At 48.3% G+C, this 18,691-nt stretch overlaps 1 protein-coding gene across 7 annotated transcripts in view; it reads left to right on the top strand.

The window, feature by feature from the left end:
- Window positions 1-16,728, top strand: part of FN1 (fibronectin 1) — a 51,971-nt gene extending 35,243 nt beyond the window's left edge. For 2 of the 7 annotated variants that reach the window (XM_038142462.1, XM_038142457.1), the window contains 18 exons: window positions 358-474; window positions 837-1,001; window positions 1,657-1,812; window positions 2,563-2,676; window positions 4,335-4,604; window positions 6,393-6,580; window positions 7,639-7,726; window positions 7,897-8,073; window positions 8,299-8,388; window positions 8,587-8,766; window positions 9,316-9,405; window positions 10,148-10,614; window positions 11,147-11,285; window positions 12,162-12,326; window positions 13,365-13,490; window positions 14,060-14,166; window positions 14,661-14,771; window positions 15,092-15,969. In XM_038142462.1, coding sequence (XP_037998390.1) covers window positions 358-474; window positions 837-1,001; window positions 1,657-1,812; window positions 2,563-2,676; window positions 4,335-4,604; window positions 6,393-6,580; window positions 7,639-7,726; window positions 7,897-8,073; window positions 8,299-8,388; window positions 8,587-8,766; window positions 9,316-9,405; window positions 10,148-10,614; window positions 11,147-11,285; window positions 12,162-12,326; window positions 13,365-13,490; window positions 14,060-14,166; window positions 14,661-14,771; window positions 15,092-15,166 — 2,825 coding nt within the window. In that variant the 3' untranslated portion in view covers window positions 15,167-15,969. Of the gene's footprint in view, window positions 1-357; window positions 475-836; window positions 1,002-1,656; window positions 1,813-2,562; window positions 2,677-4,334; window positions 4,605-6,392; window positions 6,581-7,638; window positions 7,727-7,896; window positions 8,074-8,298; window positions 8,389-8,586; window positions 8,767-9,315; window positions 9,406-10,147; window positions 10,615-11,146; window positions 11,286-12,161; window positions 12,327-13,364; window positions 13,491-14,059; window positions 14,167-14,660; window positions 14,772-15,091; window positions 15,970-16,004 lie in introns of those variants that run through there. The other 5 variants (XM_038142461.1, XM_038142463.1, XM_038142460.1 and 2 more) reach the window with 4 other exon arrangements.
- Window positions 16,729-18,691: the final 1,963 nt, after the last annotated feature.

The raw sequence follows: 18,691 nt of genomic DNA, 5'->3' as shown, positions 1-18,691 counted from the left end.
GTGAGCCTGGAAGGGAGTGCTGGATTTGGGGTGTCCTCCAGCAAAATCATTGCTCTTAAACCACATTTCCCCTGCCAGCTTCACTCATGAGGAAATGCCTGTGTGCTGAGGTAAGGCCTGATTTTGGAAAAGGTGGGAGGACCCATGCTGCTTTCAGATGTTTCTAGGGCAGCAGAACTATTTTCATTAAATCCAGTCCAGTGCCATATGGTTTTTAACCAGATACATCTCTTCGGAGAGGAGTGTGCCCTGAGCCAAAGGACACACAGATGAGTAGCAGAGGAGCATGGTGCAAGGGGAGTATGTAGCTGATGTACAGCTGTGTTTAAATTCCTTCTCAATCCTCTGTTTTTCTAGTATCTGATGTTCCAAGGGACCTGGAAGTCACCCCTACCAGCCCAACCAGCCTCAGGATTTCCTGGGATGCTCCTGCAGTGACAGTCAGATACTACAGGATCACTTATGGTGAAACAGGTGAGGGCAGGCTGCTACAGCTGGTCACAGACCAGAAACTGTTCTGAGGCCGACAGAAAGCAAACAGCAAAGGCACCTTGGGCTGTAGCAGACATATAGGTGCCTTTTTAAAAAAAGAGCAAATCATATTTTTGTCTACCCAAAAGAAAGAGTATCTAGAGTATTCCAGTAATTTTAGAAGTGGTTCTATGTACATGTTTTGTTCTTTTCCTCAAAACAATTTTGACCCAACAACAACTGAAGTCAACAGAGTCCTGTCTTCAGCTTGATGCATGTAGGCCTGTCCTGGCTTTTGTAGAGATCTTAAATGTATGCCTTACAAGTCCATCACATTTCTTTCTTAACCTACTCTTTCTTGCTAGGTGGAAGCAGCCCAGTACAGGAGTTCACGGTGCCTGGCACAGTGTCTACTGCCACCATCACTGGCATCAAGCCTGGTGTTGAATACACCATCACTGTGTATGCTGTAACTGGCCGTGGAGACAGCCCTGCCAGCAGCAAGCCAGTCACTGTCACCTACAGGACAGGTGAGACCTGATGAAACCAAACAAGGCAAAAACCCCTCAGCTTTGTGTTGGCTTTTCCCCGTAAATGTGTATTGCTGATCCCTGGTTTCTTTTAGAAGCCGTGGGCTGTGGGGCTGCCAGTTTGTGGAGCAGTGTATCTTGGTGGCCCAGCATGGTAACTGATGTGGCACAGAAGGGGGCCTGTGGACTTGGAGAAGGGAAATCCTGTGGAGTCCAGATATGGACAGAAGCAGTGCTCAACTGCTCACTGCAGAGTGGAAATCCTGTTGGGCTCTCATAATGTGGGGTCACTGCTGGCTTAACTCCAGAGCTTCACAGTCAGATTGTGATCTTGAGGAGACCTAACTTTCTAATGCCAAGACTGTTGTCTCACTCCTGATTTGGATATAGCCAAATCCTACTCCTTCTGTAGCTGCAGATAAAAGCATTAAGTAGCTTTTAAAACAACAAAAATTCTCAACTAACATTGATATGCGATCACTCACCCACACATCATGGTTAAAGCTTTTTTGCTCTGGACTAGCATGAGAGATAAATAAATAGCAACATGTGTTTTCTCTTCCAAGCAGTGCAAAATAAAATTCAGCCAGGACACAACAGTGGAGGGAGGGTTTCCTGTACCAGCATACTTAGAACAATTATTTTTGTTGCCCAGAAATAGACACACCATCCCAGATGCAAGTCACTGATGTCCAGGACAACAGTATCAGCATCAGATGGCTCCCTTCAGCATCCCCAGTCACAGGGTATCGGGTGAATGCTGTCCCCAAGAACGGACATGGGCCCTCAAAAACCAAAAATGTCCCTGCAGGTAAGAGTCATGTCATCCTGCACTGGATCTGTAAAGAATGCAAGATGTGACCACTAAAATCCTGCTGCTGCTTGTACCTTTTTTTTGCATCTTGCTGATTTTCAGTTCTGTCTCATCCAGGACAGATGAGCTCAGGAAGACTTTTGTCCCAAAAGCTTCGTATTTCTTTGACACCACTGTACTGTAAAAGTTTGTTCTTGGCAGCCTCAGTGTGCATGAAAAGCACCTGCATTTCAGAGAAATACCATTGGATTTTCTAGCATCCAGCAAAACTTGCTTGGAAATCCTTCTGGAAGTCACATAACGTGACCCTTGGTCACAGCATAGGTTCAGTCACATACACTTCAAGTTTGTAGTGTATGACCTGGTGAACCTGCCATGTCAGCTCTCAGGAAAACTGCATGTTGTGGGATCAGCAGAGCACTTGGGGATGCTTGTGATGCAGCTGAGCTGATGGTCAGTCTTATCCTAAAAAATGATGAAAGCTGTTCTCCCTGTACCTTGTTGTACCCACTGTGCTCACCTGCCCTTTCAGCTGTGGAGCCTTGGAGCAGGTACAAATGGCAGTTGTGCACTGCCAGAGAAGCACGATGCAATTTAAAGGCAAATTTAATTTGTCAGTCCTACCTTGTTTTAATAACATTTATTCATGGTATGGCTTGGACAGGCCATTCATTCAAGGCTGCTTTGAGGCCAGCTCTCTGCAGCTTTGTGCTGTTCTTTCTGACTGATGGTGTTCTTTCCCGACAGATCAAACTCAAGTCACTATTGAAGGTCTGCAGCCCACAGTGGAGTACGTGGTCAGTGTCATTGCTCAGAATCAGAACGGGGAGAGCCAGCCCTTGGTTAAGACAGCTGTCACCAGTACGTATTTCACTTCATGGGAGCAAACACGTGTTTCTATTCATCTCTGAACCTACCACCACATTCCCAGGGAAAGCAAAAGCCAGGGGCCAGGTCTCCAGGAGAGTGTGAGGTGGTCTGCCCTGTGAGAAGTACCATGCACCTAAGCTGCAGATGCTGGCAAAAATGCAGTCCCTCTGCCTCCAACACTGCCAAAATGCAATTTCCCGCCCCCTCAAAGTGCTGCGCTTCTCATTTTCTTTCACTAAAGCTACAAAGCCTTTTGGGGTTTTCTTTGTCATCAGCCAATCAGTGGATAAAATTGTGCCAAGATCTCCTTTGTGTGGAGCTAGGTGGCAAAGGTGATTGCTGTTAAGGGACTGGATTGGGCTTGGGAGCATTTGCCCTGTGTGAAGGAGTAAGGGAAACCACATGGGTTATACCTGGGATGAAGCACTGCAAAAAAAAAAAAGAAATTCCAGGACTGAGGTGCTGTGTACAAAACAGCAGTCCTGCTCAGGTCACAGGAGGGACAGAAGAGGGACCTTGTAACTCTGGGATATGTTTGAGGTAAGGTGCTTTTGAGGGATACCTTTGGGGTAGGGATTTGTGTGATTCTTATTTCCCTGCTCAAGCTTGTATTCAAAACGACGACTCAGCCCCAAACACTACAGACAGCAGGAGCTTCTCCAGAGCTTTGCAGAGATGAGTGAGGAGTCCACATTCAAACCAACAAATTCCTGGACAAAAATCACCTTTGCCAACTAGAAAATGTAGAAAAATGAGGACTAATACAACATGGCAAATGAAAAAGATGAAACTTTCTAGAAAAACATGTTTTTGATCCAATATAAAAATTTCATGCTGGATCCTCCCACTTTGTGTAGCAGATGGGTGTATTTCTGTGATAGCCACTCCAGACTTCTGAGGAACAAGGCTCACTTCCCCTGCTCTGAGCTCCCACCTTGCCATGAAATCCTGTGAATTGGTTTAATTGGGAGGTGTGCATATCAGCCAGTTGCACCTGTGGACATTCCCTGTGCACTCAATACAAAGCTGAAAAGTTTTGTTTCTAACTGATTTTACAATATAATATGCTGAGTAATTTTGCTTTCTTGATGAGTGTGTTAATTTGATATTAATTTATGAAAGAAAATAGCGGGATGGATTCTCCTTGGACTGGCACTTAGCACAGCAGCTCCCAGTAGTGAACAGCAAGTGCAGCATGAACCCAAACTTACAGAGCCAGGTGGGTTCTCTGGCTGCCTTGGGCACCAGCAACCATTTACATGGGAGAAATGGGTCTTAGAAAAAAAAGAAATGGGAATGCTCATCCCCTTTTAAGGTAGCTTAATGCTGCTAGAGTTGCCTGAAAGGGGTTCTGGTGCCAAGGGAACTCAAAAATACGTGAGAATTGGTGTCCTGGCTGATTTGAAGGTGGCAATGCAGGTCCTTTTGGTTTCACCAAAGCCACGATTGCTTTCCTGCTGCCTGGCACCTGCAAACTCAGGCTTAGGGATGTAAGCATGTGTGCAAGGTGCAGCACAGAGGAGAATCCAGTGCCCCCCTTGCCACACCAAACTGAAAAGCGCTTTGCATGTAATCGAAATGCTTTTTATTTTCCTCACCCACAACCTGCTTTTTATCACTTAACCTCTTACCGTTAATTTGCCTAACAGACATTGACCGCCCTAAAGGACTAACATTCACTGAGGTGGATGTTGATTCCATCAAAATTGCTTGGGAAAGCCCTCAGGGGCAAGTCACCAGGTACAGGGTGACCTACTCAAGCCCTGAGGATGGAATCCATGAGCTATTGCCGGCCCCAGGTGGCGAAGAAGACACTGCTGAGCTGCATGGCCTCAGGCCAGGTTCTGAGTACACTATCAATATCGTTGCCATTTACGATGACATGGAGAGCCTGCCCCTCACTGGGACCCAGTCCACAGGTACAGCTCCCACCACCCCCAGCAGGCCACGGCAGCAGCGGGTTCTGCCCCCAGGGGTAAAGTGTGCTTCCGTGTGCTCCGTGCGCGACAGCCCCAGGGGCAGCCCAGGGGATGGGATTGCTCCTGAGGGATGGCTTAGCTGGGGCCAGAGAGCTGTGTGGAGCAGAGGCAGCCTGCATACGCATCAGGGAAGGCAGGCAAAGAGAGCAGGAGTGCAGGGGCAGATCCTAGAGAAAGGAGGGAGGGTGTCCAGTGGTGTTCCTGTCCCTGGTCAGGGAGCCTGCGCCATGGTGAGCACTCTCACAACGCTCTTGTCTTCCCTTCAAGGTATGGGACACCTCAAAGCACAGGTAGTGACCAACAAGAGAGATGAGGGCAGCTTTCATGCCCCAGGGACCTTGCTGTTGGAGCCAAAAGTCAGCAGGAAGGGCTGGCAGATTGCTGAACCCTCAGGTCTCACAGAGCCTGCAGATCCCTCACTGGCACTGCCCTAGGGACCACAGCCCACTGCATGCCCACACCCTGCACCCTCATCACCTCCACAGGAGAGTCTCTTCTGTGCCAGGCTGATGCAGCTACAATTCCATGCATTGAAAATTCCTTGATGAGAGAGGAAACTCACTGCAAGGAATTAGCTTAATGTTGCTTCCAGCAGTATGGAATCCATTGCAAGCTTCCAGCGTTACCAGATGTGACTTTGTTACAAAGACAGGTAGCGCCTGTGTAATAAAGGTCTCCCATTCATTTGTGGCTGAAAAGTTGGCACATTAATTCCAGGGGTGGAATGAATTCAGTGGGTCCTAGTGTACAGATCTGCTGGGCTCAACTGAAGCAAAGTGATGTAATGATGGAACAGCTGGCTGACTACCTGCCAGAAATGCATATATAATACTTTTTCAAACACATCCTCTGTGGTTTACCTTTTGAGGGCTGTTCAGAAGTGGATTTGAAGTCATTCAAGACTTTCCATTGATTCTCATGGGCTTTAGATTGAGCTCTGAGTTAAGCCAGAAGGAAGAATTACCCTGTATTTCCACTTTGTACAACTGGAAAGCATTGATAGCAATGAGCCATAGTGGGCACTATACTAAGGTGTGTCTTTGCTCTGTTTACAGCCCCAGGTTTACCAACAGTAAGGCAAGAGACTGTTTCAATGGCCATTCCTTTTTTTAGGCAAGGGTTTGTTTGTAAGGATAGTGGATGTGTTAGCTCCTGGGGACAGGCTCTTGTGTGATGAGCCTTATGGCCACCACAGCTCTGCTTTTCCATTGCCTTGCTCGCTGTGTAAGTGGCTGTAAAATGCTTCCCCTCTCCATTTGCAGTATTTTTATATCTTCTCTGCAATTCCTGAGCCTGCTTCCTACTTAACTTTTGTAAATCATCCATCGTGTTTTGGAAATGAACAGAGCGGGGCAAGTGGAGCAGGACTGAACCGTGAGCTGTGTGATGAAAAGCAGAGACTGGTAGAATAAATACAACAGGCTGGCCTGCTAGAGATTGTGCCACCTTCCCAAGCCTTTACCTTACATCACAGCAAATGTCATTGCTCACTTAACTTCAGGGTTGAAGCTTCGATATCTCATTTTTTCTGGCTGAAAAGTGTTTCTGTAGATTTGAGAATCTCCTCCTGAACACCATGTCCCCTCACACGGTGCTTTATGCCTGTGTTTGTGTACAAGGCACTCCACTTTCCTGGCCTAAACATGTCTCATGTTCAGGACAGAGTACTGTGTTACCCAACTGTCTTTTTTTTTTAAAGTAACCATGTGCCTGTCTGGGTTTTTGCAGCAATTCCACCTCCAACAAACCTGAAGTTTACTCAGGTAACTCCCACCAGTCTCACCATCAACTGGAACGCACCAAACGTTCGCCTCACTGGCTACAGAGTCAGAGTGAACCCCAAAGAAAAGACTGGTCCCATGAAAGAAATCAACCTTTCTCCAGACAGCACATCTGCAGTCGTGTCTGGCTTGATGGTAACTTTTTTCTTTGTGTTGTGGAAAGAGATTTTTGAAGAAATTTCAGATTCCTGTGTCAGGAGCTTCAGTTGGAGTAGATCATTCCAGCTCCTAAGGGTCTGGCTCTGAAACTAATGGCAAGTCAGCCTGCAGCTACTCAGCACTGTAGTTTTTTTAAAAGACAAGTAATTGGCCTGCTGAAGCTGCATTCTACCCCCTTCCTTATCTAGCACTGAGAGACTAGATGCCTAATCAAATGCAAATTACCAGGTTCACAATCAAAAGTAACCCAGCAAAATGCTTTTACTCATCTTTCACAAAAGAGGTCAGATAAAGTGATCTAACACAGAGATTTCAAGCTGTGATATGGGAGCTCTGGCAGTCTATGGCCTATTTTTAAGGCATCTGCAAAATATAAGTTAAAAACACAAGTCTTTTGTGACTTAGGTTTAAATTTGCTATATAGCCATCTTCTCCACTGGAAGCATTTCAGGAGTTCCTGAACTGGAGAAGGCTGAAAATGACTGCTTTTATGGTTCCTGCGATCTTAAAAAGCTACTGATCTGTTTTTAAGAAGTTTTATGAATCATTTTCAAAAATGAGCCTTAAAAAACATTCTAATCTAAGTGGACCCATGGTCTGATGCAGCCAAGGACAAAACCCCCCATGCTGTTAGATTCACAATTATCTTTTATTCACATTATTTTATTCTTTATCATAGCAAATGGCATCCATTAACCCTGAGAAAAATAGGAGGGAAATTAGAGTTTCTCTGAAGAATCAGCTTTGAAGCACAGATTCTGAAATGAGGGGTGATAAATAAGCTTCTTCCAGGATTTCTTCTGCTCCTGAGTGTGCACATGTGCACAGTGTGTCAGGGTCCATGCCTACTCTTTTATTCCAGCTGGAAATAATTAGAATTATTCCATCAGTCCTTCCCCAACTTATTTTAAGGTTTCATATTTCTGTAAGTAGTGACTGAGAAACGTGGCTCCACCAAACACTGACTGAGGGCAGGAGTATTTCCCCCCGTGCTGGTTCCTTCTCTTAACGTGGTACAACTCTGTCCATTCTAGGTAGCAACCAAGTATGAAGTGAGTGTGTATGCCCTGAAGGACTCCCTGACCAGCAGACCAGCCCAGGGGGTGGTCACAACCCTTGAAAGTAAGTGGTGGCCCTCCCCAAATGACCACTTAGTTCTGTGTGGGTGCAGAGGCCAGGGGCTATGTCCAAAGTGGGGCTCTGTCCAAAGCTCCATCCCAGGCCGTGCCAACCCTTGGCTGGTAAGATTGCCAGTCCCCCCTGTACTGACAGGACCCTTTCCTTGTGTGCAGATGTGAGTCCCCCTCGCAGGCCCCGGGTGACAGATGTCACCGAGACCACCATCACCATTACCTGGAGGACCAAGACTGAAACCATCACTGGCTTCCTGGTGGAAGCTGTCCCCGCGGGTGGCCAGACCCCCATTCAGAGGACCATCAGCCCTGAGCTCAGGAGTTACACCATCACTGGTAAGTGAGGGCTTCTGCAGCTCCAGGGTGAGATCAGAAAGTACACTGGGTTCTTGTTTTGGAATTGAATGTCCTTGATGAGAAATACTATAGGAACAAAAGGTGGGAAAAATATCTGAGGCATCAAGACTACACTCCAAGAAGAGGTTATTGAAAGACCTTCTGATGGCCATCTTAGGTGGCTTCCTCTCCTTAACTAACTTTTGTGTTTCAACTTCACTTTAGGCTTGCAGCCTGGCACTGACTACAAGATCTACCTGTACACTCTGAACGAGAATGCACGCAGCTCCCCGGTGGTACTGGATGCCTCCACTGGTAATGATCTTGTCTGACTTTTTTGCTCATGTTAGCACACAGTAATCACATATGGCAGTTAGGAGTTGTCTATATCTGATCACATTTAATATTCCCTGGAAGTAGGTTTGAGAAGGGTGTCAGGCAGCTGTAGCTCAGGTGAAGAATATGTTGGTTCTTTCTGTATTTGACTTGTTAAACCCTTTTGTTTCCACCTAGCTATCGATGCTCCTTCTAACCTGCGCTTCCTTACAACCACGAGCAACTCCCTGCTGGCCACCTGGCAGCCTCCCCGAGCCAAGATCACGGGCTACATCATCAGATATGAGAAACCTGGCTCACCAGTCAAGGAGGTCTTGCCTCGGCCCCGGCCCGGCACCACCGAGGCTACCATTACTGGTAACTTGTTTTGTCTGGGAGCTCTTCACCTGAAACACTTGAATTTTGAGAGAGGAACGCGGAAGGCCTAATTATAAAATGTGATTATAATTGATGATTAGCTAATAGGCAGAAAATTGTATTCCTCTTTTATGGTTTCCAGTACTAGAGAGTGGTCCTGTAAGCACACCCATCCTACAAACACATTGCTCTTCACTGATCAGAACAACCACCACATTGGAACAGTCTGGTGCTTGTTTCCACTGTCACCACAATTGTTGTCCTTCCAAGGAAGAAAAGCCCCTGATTCTGGCACCCACCAGTTATGTGTGCTAAAGATCCCTTATGTTTGGGGGGTCCATGATCCCAGCTGACATGGTCAGACTGCAGACTTGCTCTGAGGAACAGGAGGCTGAACTCTGCCTGAAAACTGTCCTGAAAACCTCGGGTGTGAAATGCGCATACCCGATACTGTAGCCATACCCACCTCTCATTCTGCCTTAGTTCTCACACATAATCAGAAAAGAAAAGCAGCTCATAAGTGTAAAATTGTTCTTCCTCCCTCCCTAGGTTTGGAACCTGGCACTGAATACATCATCTACATCATTGCTGTCAAGAACAGTCAGAAGAGTGAACCACTGGTTGGCAGAAAAAGGACAGGTAAAACAAAGCTCTGGATTGTTGTGTGCCAACAGGAGAGAGCTGCCACTTGGGGAAAAAAATATCCCATTCACACACACCTTTTCTTTGAGTCAAATAGGCTTTGTAAGGAGGTTTTCCTTTCTAAGGATGCAGGAGGTACACTTCTAAACTTATATTAATAACATTTACCCGTGTTTGAACACTGGCAACAGAACAGTGTGCTTGATGCTGGATTCTTGCTTGGGTACCTAATGGATAATTAAATCAGGGTTAACATGACTGTCTAACACTTGATGGTGTCAAATGCAGAATCCATTCAATTTGTTGCATGTTGCATTCCTGTTACTTTGCAACTTTCACGGTACAAGATTGACCTATAGCAAGCAAAATACCAGCTGGACATCCAAGTACGATCAAGGAGCCAGTTTATTTCTGCTCACCAGTGATTCCTCTTAAAATTATAACCTGCAACTATCTCTTGTAATCATTCCTTCTCAGTTTGAGCAGTGGTGGTGGCTTCTTTGGGTTACAGTGTTCCAAAGCGTCGCTCAGCTGTATGAAAATTTCATACCAACACACTTCTTATGCCCGTGTGTCAAAGATGCAGAGAGGGAAATTACCTTCCCAATCAGTGCAAGGTCATAAAAAGTGTGTTGTGTCTTGGGATAATTGCCAGTATTTGATGCTTGGAGAGGTGTAATACAGCTGTTTGATTGGCCATTGTTGATTTGCTTGACGGCCTCTAACCTTTCTTTGCCAGATGAGCTCCCCACGTTGATCAGCAGACCACACCCCAACCAGCCCGACATCCTGGACGTGCCTTCCATTGACGAGGGGACCCCTTACCTCACGAACAACAGGTATGACAATGGCAACGGTATCCAACTTCCAGGCTCCTCTGGACACCCTCAGACAGTGGGACACCAGGGGCAGCAAGTCTTCTTCGAGGAGCACGGCTACCGGCGGCCCGGGCCCACCACAGCCACTCCCCTCAGGCCGGGCTCCAGGCAGCCGCTGCCCAGCGTGGACGAGGCCATCGAGATCCCGGGCTACCAGGTGCCCATCGTGGTGGAGCCCTCGTACCCGCACTCGCGCGTGCCCCGGCGCAACGACAGCGCGGGCCAGGAGGCCCTGTCCCAGACCACCATCTCCTGGAGGCCGCTGCTGGAGAGCTCCGAGTACATCATCTCCTGCCAGCCCGTCAGCCAGGATGAGGACACTCTGCAGGTAACGGGCTGTCTCAGCACAGGGGTGGTGTAGCCTCACCTGGCTCTCTCAGGGCCCCAGTGCCTTTGCTGTGCTAAGGGAGTGGCAGGAATTAGCCTAAAGAGTCTGTTTAACACATGGCTGAGACCAGGGTGGATTAAAGCCTCCTCATCTCCTTTATGGAAGAGGCTACAGGATAAAACTGCAAAACCAGACAACTTTCCTTCGCTGATGTTTCACCAGGGAAGGGGGGCAGCAAGCTGAGTGGGAGTTTCAGAGATTGAGGTGCTGCTTCTCCAAGCTTACAGCACTCTTCCTATGATGTCTCCCTTGGTTTCCTTGAAATGGCAGAATTAACCCCTAGTGATCCATAGTCCAGAGTAGCCAAGTCTAACTTGGTATTGTCTGAAGTTCTCAGAGTGTCTCAGGGGAGTGGTCTGGCTCCGTCATGGTACAGAGCATAAGGGTCATCCCCATCTTTCCTGTGAGAGAGGTAACACTTTTAAAGGGTGTTACCACCTTTCTGGTGACCTGGCATTGTCTCATGTTGCAGTTCAGGGTTCCTGGCACTTCCTCTAGTGCCACGCTCAAGGGTCTCACAAGAGGGGCCACCTACAACATCATAGTGGAAGCCCTGAAGGACCACCGGAGACAGAAGGTGCTGGAGGAGGTGGTCACAGTTGGCAATACTGGTAAGGAGCAGCCTTAGGGAGCCTGGCTGGACCTGTGCAGCCCCTCCCTCATTCCCTTTACTCAGGGTCACCTACCAAGGTTCCTTGCACCTACCAAGGTGCCCAAGCTTGACAACAGCTCAGAAAGGAAACTTCTGACAAGGACAGTTCATAGTGGGACACTGGGACAAGTGATTTGTGAGGTCCTCTGGTTTTGGACACTGAAAGCTGTCCTGAGCTGTTGTGCAAGCACAGAGAAAGTGCTTTGAGGCTGCAGACACAGCCTCAAAGGCCCCAAGAGAGAGCTGGTATTTGCTGTGCTTAAAGGGAGTCTTGTGTCTGTCACAGACTGGACCATCAGCTCTTGACCCTGATCATCACACCCTGAACTGGTGGTTGTAAAGCACCCACCAGCCAAGACACACACCTAAGGTGACCAATCACTCTGCCCAGCCACAGGGTCTGCTCTCCTCCTCCCATCCCCCTGCCATCACACAGAACCTGCAGCACCCCGAGAGAAGGTGCACATGCAGCTACCAACCCCCTGCTGTTCCTCAACATCCTACAGCACGTTTTCTCCTAAAGACAGGCAAGAGTCAGGTTGCTGCTCACCAGCAGCAAACGCAAAAACTCACACTTGCTTCAAACTTGGCAAGTCAAAATGAAAATAGCCTTCATGTCAGTTTTTTATCATTCAACTGCTCTGGCACATGCAAATGGAAAATAAATCACAGGGAGCTGGGCTGCTGACAACCATCAAGTGTGTGCCCATGGGGTAACTCCATTGCTGCCGGGATATTACAAGAAGAAAAACGTGTGTGTTCGCTGAAAATCAGTCTGTCTTTCAGCAGTTCCCATTGCTGTGTGTGATGCCTGTTTCTTCTCTCTCTGTTCCAGTGTCTGAAGGATTAAACCAGCCAGCTGACGACACCTGCTTTGATACTTACACGGGCTCCTTCTATTCCATTGGCGAGGAATGGGAGCGCTTATCTGAAACTGGCTTTAAGCTCTGGTGCCAGTGTTTAGGCTTTGGCAGTGGCCATTTCAGATGTGACTCTTCTAGTGAGTAGCTTGCTGTTAACCATCCCCATCCCCGCTCTCCCCCAGCAGCAGCGCCATGTTTGACAGGCTCAGCCTGATCCAAACATGATGCAAATGAAGGGCAGGGTCTTAAACCAGAGCGGTGTTTTGCATCATGAGAAGCGATGGAAAACTTGGGTTACCTCTGAGCTTCGCAGCTAATCTAGAATTGCCGTCAGCAACAATCAGTATTGTGTTGATAAGAGACTTTTTTACCTTGCCAGACGTGTCTAGGTAATATGGGAAAGTGTGGATTTCAGTGAGTATTACAGCCAGTGCTGGTATTACAATAAATCTGGCTTGCATTGCAGGCAGCCTTTGCAAAGCAGCTTGCAAAACCAGTTTTCTAATTTTTCTAACACTTCTGCCCAGGGCATTAAGTTTTATTCTTTGCAGAACTGTGTGGTTTACATGGAAAAATATCCAGCTTGACACAAGGGAATGGAACAAAAGTCTGTGATTGAGCAGTTTAACACAACACATACCCAGCTAATTGAAATTAGGCTTTTAAATTGTGGAATAAGCACAGCAGAGAGAGTATTTCTGCAATTTGCATAGATTCAGAGGAGTCTATGTAAAGACAATTTTACAGGAAAAGATGCTTATTTTACAGGATTAATATTTATATTTCATTATTTGATACACATGGCTTACCCATGGTGCCTTGTGAGATTGTGGTAAATTTTATACTGGGTATTTGTACAAAAAAAAGCATTTAAATATTTTTCCTCTCCTTTCCTGCCCCACATCTATTAAATTCCTTTTCATCTCCTATGAACCAAACTGCCTCTCCCCACTCTTTGCCACATCCTACTTTTTTTCCCAAGAGCCTCTACACATTTTCCAGAGCTGCAACAGCCTTCAGCAGTTAAAGACTGCAGGAGCTGAACTCATTTCCTCCTTGGGACTTAGATGAGCTGAGAAGTTTCTTTCTCCTGCCTTTCCTGATACAATGCCAAGCTCTTTTCCTCCTGCTGCATGTGGGATAACCCCTGATTCTTGTTGCCCTGCCTTCTCCAGAGTGGTGCCATGACAATGGAGTTAACTACAAGATTGGGGAGAAGTGGGACAGGCAAGGGGAGAATGGCCAGATGATGAGCTGCACCTGCCTTGGGAATGGAAAAGGAGAATTCAAGTGTGAACCCCGTAAGTGTCTTCGTGCTGTTAGTCTGAGCTCTCCTTCAGCAAGTCTCAGCATCTCAGCTCTGTCCTGCCAGGGGGACAAGCAGATTCTCAGTGTGTCTGGTTCAGGCTGAACTGGTGACAGCTTCAGTCTATTCTCACGAGAGATGAAGGCATAAATCTCACATTCCTGAGCTTGAAAAGAAGAAAACCTTTTGTTAGCTCAGGTCACAGCACACTGAGCACCTGTTTGCCTCTGGCCCTGGAGCTGCACACCAGGGACATGTCACTGTCTCAGAGGGGTGGATTGCTCCAGCTGGACGTTCCTGCAGGGCCTATTCCCTCAAGCTCCTCTGGCCTTCACACCGTGCCTCAAACTGCATTGCTCATGTCAGGAAAATATCCCCCTGCCGGAGGTTAAAGTGCCTGGAGAGCTGTGAACGTGTCTGATGCTCCCTGCCAGTCAGGGAGCCTCTGTTCAGACGAGGGGAGCACACTTCCCCAGGGCCCCCCCTGCTGAGCACCAGGCTGCTTTGAGAATGCCTAAAGCCCAGCCCAGGCCCTGCACCTGAGCTCTGCCTGTGCCTCCACAGATGAGACCACGTGCTATGACGATGGGAAGATGTACCACGTTGGGGAGCAGTGGCAGAAGGAGTACTTTGGGGCCATCTGCTCCTGCACTTGTTACGGAGGACAGCAGGTAAGCAGGGGGGAGGTGTTATGTTGGACACAGGGGAGGCCGTGCTGGGCTGCACTTACCAGACCGCTGGGTTTCAGGTCATGGAAGGGGCCAAAACGGGCTCAGATAAGGAGAGAAGTAATTAGGAGAGCTGTAGTACTTGGTGTAACACAGGAGCAGCCTCATTGGTGCTGCTGGCTCTAGCCTCATGTATGAATGATCATGAATTAATGGCTTTAAGCTGAAGGAGAGTAGATTTAGATGGGATATCAGGCAGGAATTTTTCCCTGTGGAGGTGGGGAGGCCCTGGCACAGGTTTCCCAGAGAAGCTGTGGCTGCCCCATCCCTGGAAGTGTCCAAGGCCAGGTTGGATGGGGCTTGGAGCAGCCTGGGATAGTGGAAGGTGTCCCTGCTGACAGCAGGGGAGTGGAATGGGATGAGCTTTAGGGACTAGATTTTGTGAGCCCCGGCAGCTCCTCGGCCACGGCGCTGACGGGCCCGTTCTGTCCCCGCAGGGCTGGCGCTGTGACAACTGCCGCAGGCCCAGCGTGGAGGTGGCCCCCGAAGGCTCTGCTGGCCACACCTACACACAGTTCACACAGAGGTACCACCAGGCCACCAACACTGTGAGTACAGCTTTCTTTCTCTGCCCCGTCCTGGTGTGAGTCTGGCACAGGTGGCGGGGTCGCTGCAGGGCTCGAGCAGCCGCGCGTTGGTGCTCCCCCAGCAGTGCATGGCAGCCCCCAGTACACACAGACCTGCTTGAGCTCTCCCCCCACACACACGGTCCCAGCAGGGCCTCGATGCATGCTCCGAGGCAGTAGTGCATGGAGTGATTTCCAGCCGTGTGCTTTGTGCTGGGAAACAGCCCCGGGCGCTGCCGGCAGCTCCCAGCACAAAGCACGCCCAGGACAGAGCTCTAACTGATTTCCTTCCCTCCCGACAGAACGTCAACTGCCCCATTGAGTGTTTCATGCCCCTAGATGTACAGGCAGACACACAACATCCACGGGGAAAGTAACATCGAGCGAGACTGCTTGCGGCCATGGCAACAGACAAACCAAAGTGTAAATCCCTATGTGCCACGATTACCATCCAAACTGGAGTGATGCTAGCAAAACTGCATCTAGTGAGAATGGCCCCCTGCTCTGGAGCCGTTTTCCCAGCTTAAGCTCAACTCACAGCTTCTCCAAGCGCCACTCTTGGAGTGTTTCAGACTTTTCTCATGATTGATAGCGATTGTCTTGGTTTTCCTCAAGGGGTTGAATTCCAGTCAATATTTTCAAATTTGAAGAGGGCAAGAAAAAAAAAAAAAAGGGAGGAGGGGGAGAGGTTGTAAATCACAAATTTGGTGGGGGATCAAAATACTGATGGGGAGGGAGGGTGTAGAAATTCAAGGTTCCCGTGCTACGCAAGAACATTTGAGTACAACGATACTGAGGTTTAGGGATAGGAAAGTCCACCAAACACTTCTGCTTTCACATAAGCGTGCAGCCAGCAATAAGATAGGAACAGCAAATCCAATCACTGTGATATTTAAAATATGCACAGTCCTAATTCTTTCTTGATGATCCTAGTATTTTTCTAGCTGTATCTTTATATCTCATACTGTTATTTATCAGTTTTGTTCCCCTGACCTTCAAGTGTTTTTATATGGGAATAAAATGTATGGAAGACACTTAGTATGCAGTTGACAAAAGAGGAATTTGGTGTAATTATGATCAGTGATTATTTTTATACTGTAAGTGCCAAAGCTTTACTACTGTGGAAGAGAAAAAAAAAACCAACTCTTTTAATAAAAAGATTTACAAACCAGACATAATAGTTTAAGTGATTCTCTTTGCTGCCGTGGAATTTAGGATGAAGATGATTATTCTCAGCTGGATTATTCTGAGGTGGATCATTCTGAGCGGGATGATTCAGAGCTGGAGTAACATTGCCTTGACACGAGATGGAACAAACATCCCCAAGAAGAGTGAAGTAAACCTGCAGAGACTATGGGTAGAGCAGTTTGTTAATTAAAGGCTTCCAGCTGCACCCCTGCCCCCGTAGAGCGCAGACAGTGGTAGGTATGGCACGGGCAGGAGGCACAGGCTTGCTTTGGGGCAACAGGGGAAGGGAGGGAAAGGCAAACAGCCCCTGCTTTGCACATGAACTGAGCTAGAGCTGGTTCCAGACCTAGAATTCAATAAGCTTTCAGTGGCCGAGGTGCCAGAATTAGTGAGACGGTCCAAACCTGTGAATTTCCATGTGTTTAAAGCTTCAAAACCCAGCAGGAGACAGGCACCAGCTGGGTCTAAGCCTGGCTCTTGCAGGCACAGGCCCCTTTCTTGTCTCCTGTGCTTCTACCTCATGGCGGGGAGGGAGGTAAACAAAATGCTCCTCACAACCCTTTGGATGAGAGTGAACCAAGCCAGCAGTGAGTCCCTTTGCTTGCTCTGCCAGGACCTGTCCAGCCTTGCAAACGCAGAGCAGGCCAGGTCCTGTCAGGATTGCTGAGCCCCCTCCCCTCGGCTGCACACGCACTGTACTGCTCCAGTCACTGCCATTCTCTGGACCCAATAAAGCATCACGTGAAAACTCCATTTGGCTTCTTGACATGTGGCAGCTGCCAGCAGGGATTGCACCCCAAACCTCTGCAGAGAGCAGGATGAGTGCAGCAGCAGTCAGTCCTACCCCACCAGTGCTCCACAGCCAAACATGTCCCTGAAAAAACCCGAGAACTGAAACTGGCCTAGACAGAGACACAGAGGAGTCATTTCCCAGTAAACCAGATGGGTTTTCCCAAGTGAGGACTACACATTTTGGACCAGAGAACAACTCTGCAATGATCCTTTTACTTTGTCAATAAATAATTCACTTCACCAACACACTGAATGGAGTCAGAGCCCATTTCCTCTCCTCTGCCACATCTCCTGTACCAGCAGCAAACACTGCCCGTGCCCACAGGGAGCATTTCAAGATAAAATCATTTAAACAGTGCTTTTCCCCAAGCTCCCTGTAGAGGTTTGTCTGCGCCTTAAAGCTCATGGTGCTCACAGTTGTGCCAAGCCCTGCAGAATTTAAGCCCTTGGCAGTTCTTTTCCAGAACAGGAGGCACAGGAGGCACATCTCCACAGGGCTTGTCTGCTCAGGTTTGGGTAGAGCCCAGGAACAACCAGAGTCAGGGCTCTCTACTCCAGGGAAAAGTCCCTTGGTGGCTGAAGAAGAAGATGAAACCCCTCTGTTACTGGCTGCCAAGGCCCAGAATGATTCCTCCCTGCTCTCTGTTCACATCCACATTTTGGGAGCTGTTGTCCTGCCAGCACAGCACCTGCCAGGGGTAAGGTGCCACAGGTGACAGTGCAAATCCCAGCCTGGCAGCAGCTGCTCCTCAGGACACATCAGCTGAAGGGACATTCCCTTCCTTCTGGGAACTGACACCAAGCAGAGCTCCCAGTGTGCTTTTAATCCCTGCAAACATCCAAGGCAGTAGCAGATCAGCACACCTCAGGAGGGACACCTTGAGACCACCACAGCCCTTTCCTACAATCCCTCCCACAGCTTCAGGGGTAGCTTCCTTCAGGGGGAAGGTGCCAGGCTAGTTGAAATTGTCACCGCAGCCCAGGGGACAAGCCATCCCCAGAGACATTCCTGTGAAGTCACCTCACGCTTGGAACCAGACCAGAGATTTTTATCAACCTTTATCCACTCAAGTGAGGCAGGATCGTCAAGAGCTCTTGTTTGGGACATTAAACAATCCAACTTCCCCCCTCTGACAGCTCCTGCCTGTCCTTTAACCTCTCCACGGGCACCGCAGGAGGCAAAACCATCCCTCTGCAGGTGCTGAGATGATGAGTGCAAGTCATGCAGCACGAGTAAGACAGCAGGCAGCTCCTACAGAGCTATCAGCTGAGGGAGGCATTTCCTATCTCCTGCAGAGCTCACCTGGAAGATCAGTACCTATTAACTGCCTTCGGTAAAACAAACAGCACCCCAAGGACAGCAAACAAAGGATCAGGGCAATACACAGAACAGGAGCTGCCAGATTCTTACTGCCAGCCTGTTTCAGCCGAGCCGCAGAAGATGCAGGTAAAGGATGCACAGAGGGATTCCCTGGAGACCCTCACAGCAGGGTCTGTGCCAGCTGCAGCCACAGCAGCAGGACAGAGAAGACATGCAAGGGACATGGTGGACTCTGTGGAAGAGTCCCAAACCCCAACTTTTCAAGTAAAACTCCAAGCAATGACAATTTACTGGAATCAACAGCACAGAAAACAGTCCGAGGCCAGGGTTGGGGTTAGCACAGCAAAGGGGCCAGCCAGGAAGAAATGGACAATTTTTATTTTGGATTGCTGTCCTAATCTGTGCCAAAGAAATAGAATGTTCTCTACCCTGTCCTGTCTCATCTAGTCACTTGGAAATAATCCATTGTGGAGATCAGAAAAGACAAAATCATTCATTGTAGAGATCAGAAAAGAGAGGAGTCTGCTCTGTTCAGGCTGGAGCAGGGGCAGATGAACGACAGTGCTGAAGGAAAACCAGTGTGTGGATTATGGTACCTTAG

This window comes from Motacilla alba, chromosome 7, assembly GCF_015832195.1.
Source record: "Motacilla alba alba isolate MOTALB_02 chromosome 7, Motacilla_alba_V1.0_pri, whole genome shotgun sequence".
NCBI classification, from domain to species: domain Eukaryota; kingdom Metazoa; phylum Chordata; class Aves; order Passeriformes; family Motacillidae; genus Motacilla; species Motacilla alba.
Note: the sequence above shows the minus strand (reverse complement) of the source record. Positions and strands in the feature narration are given on the sequence as shown.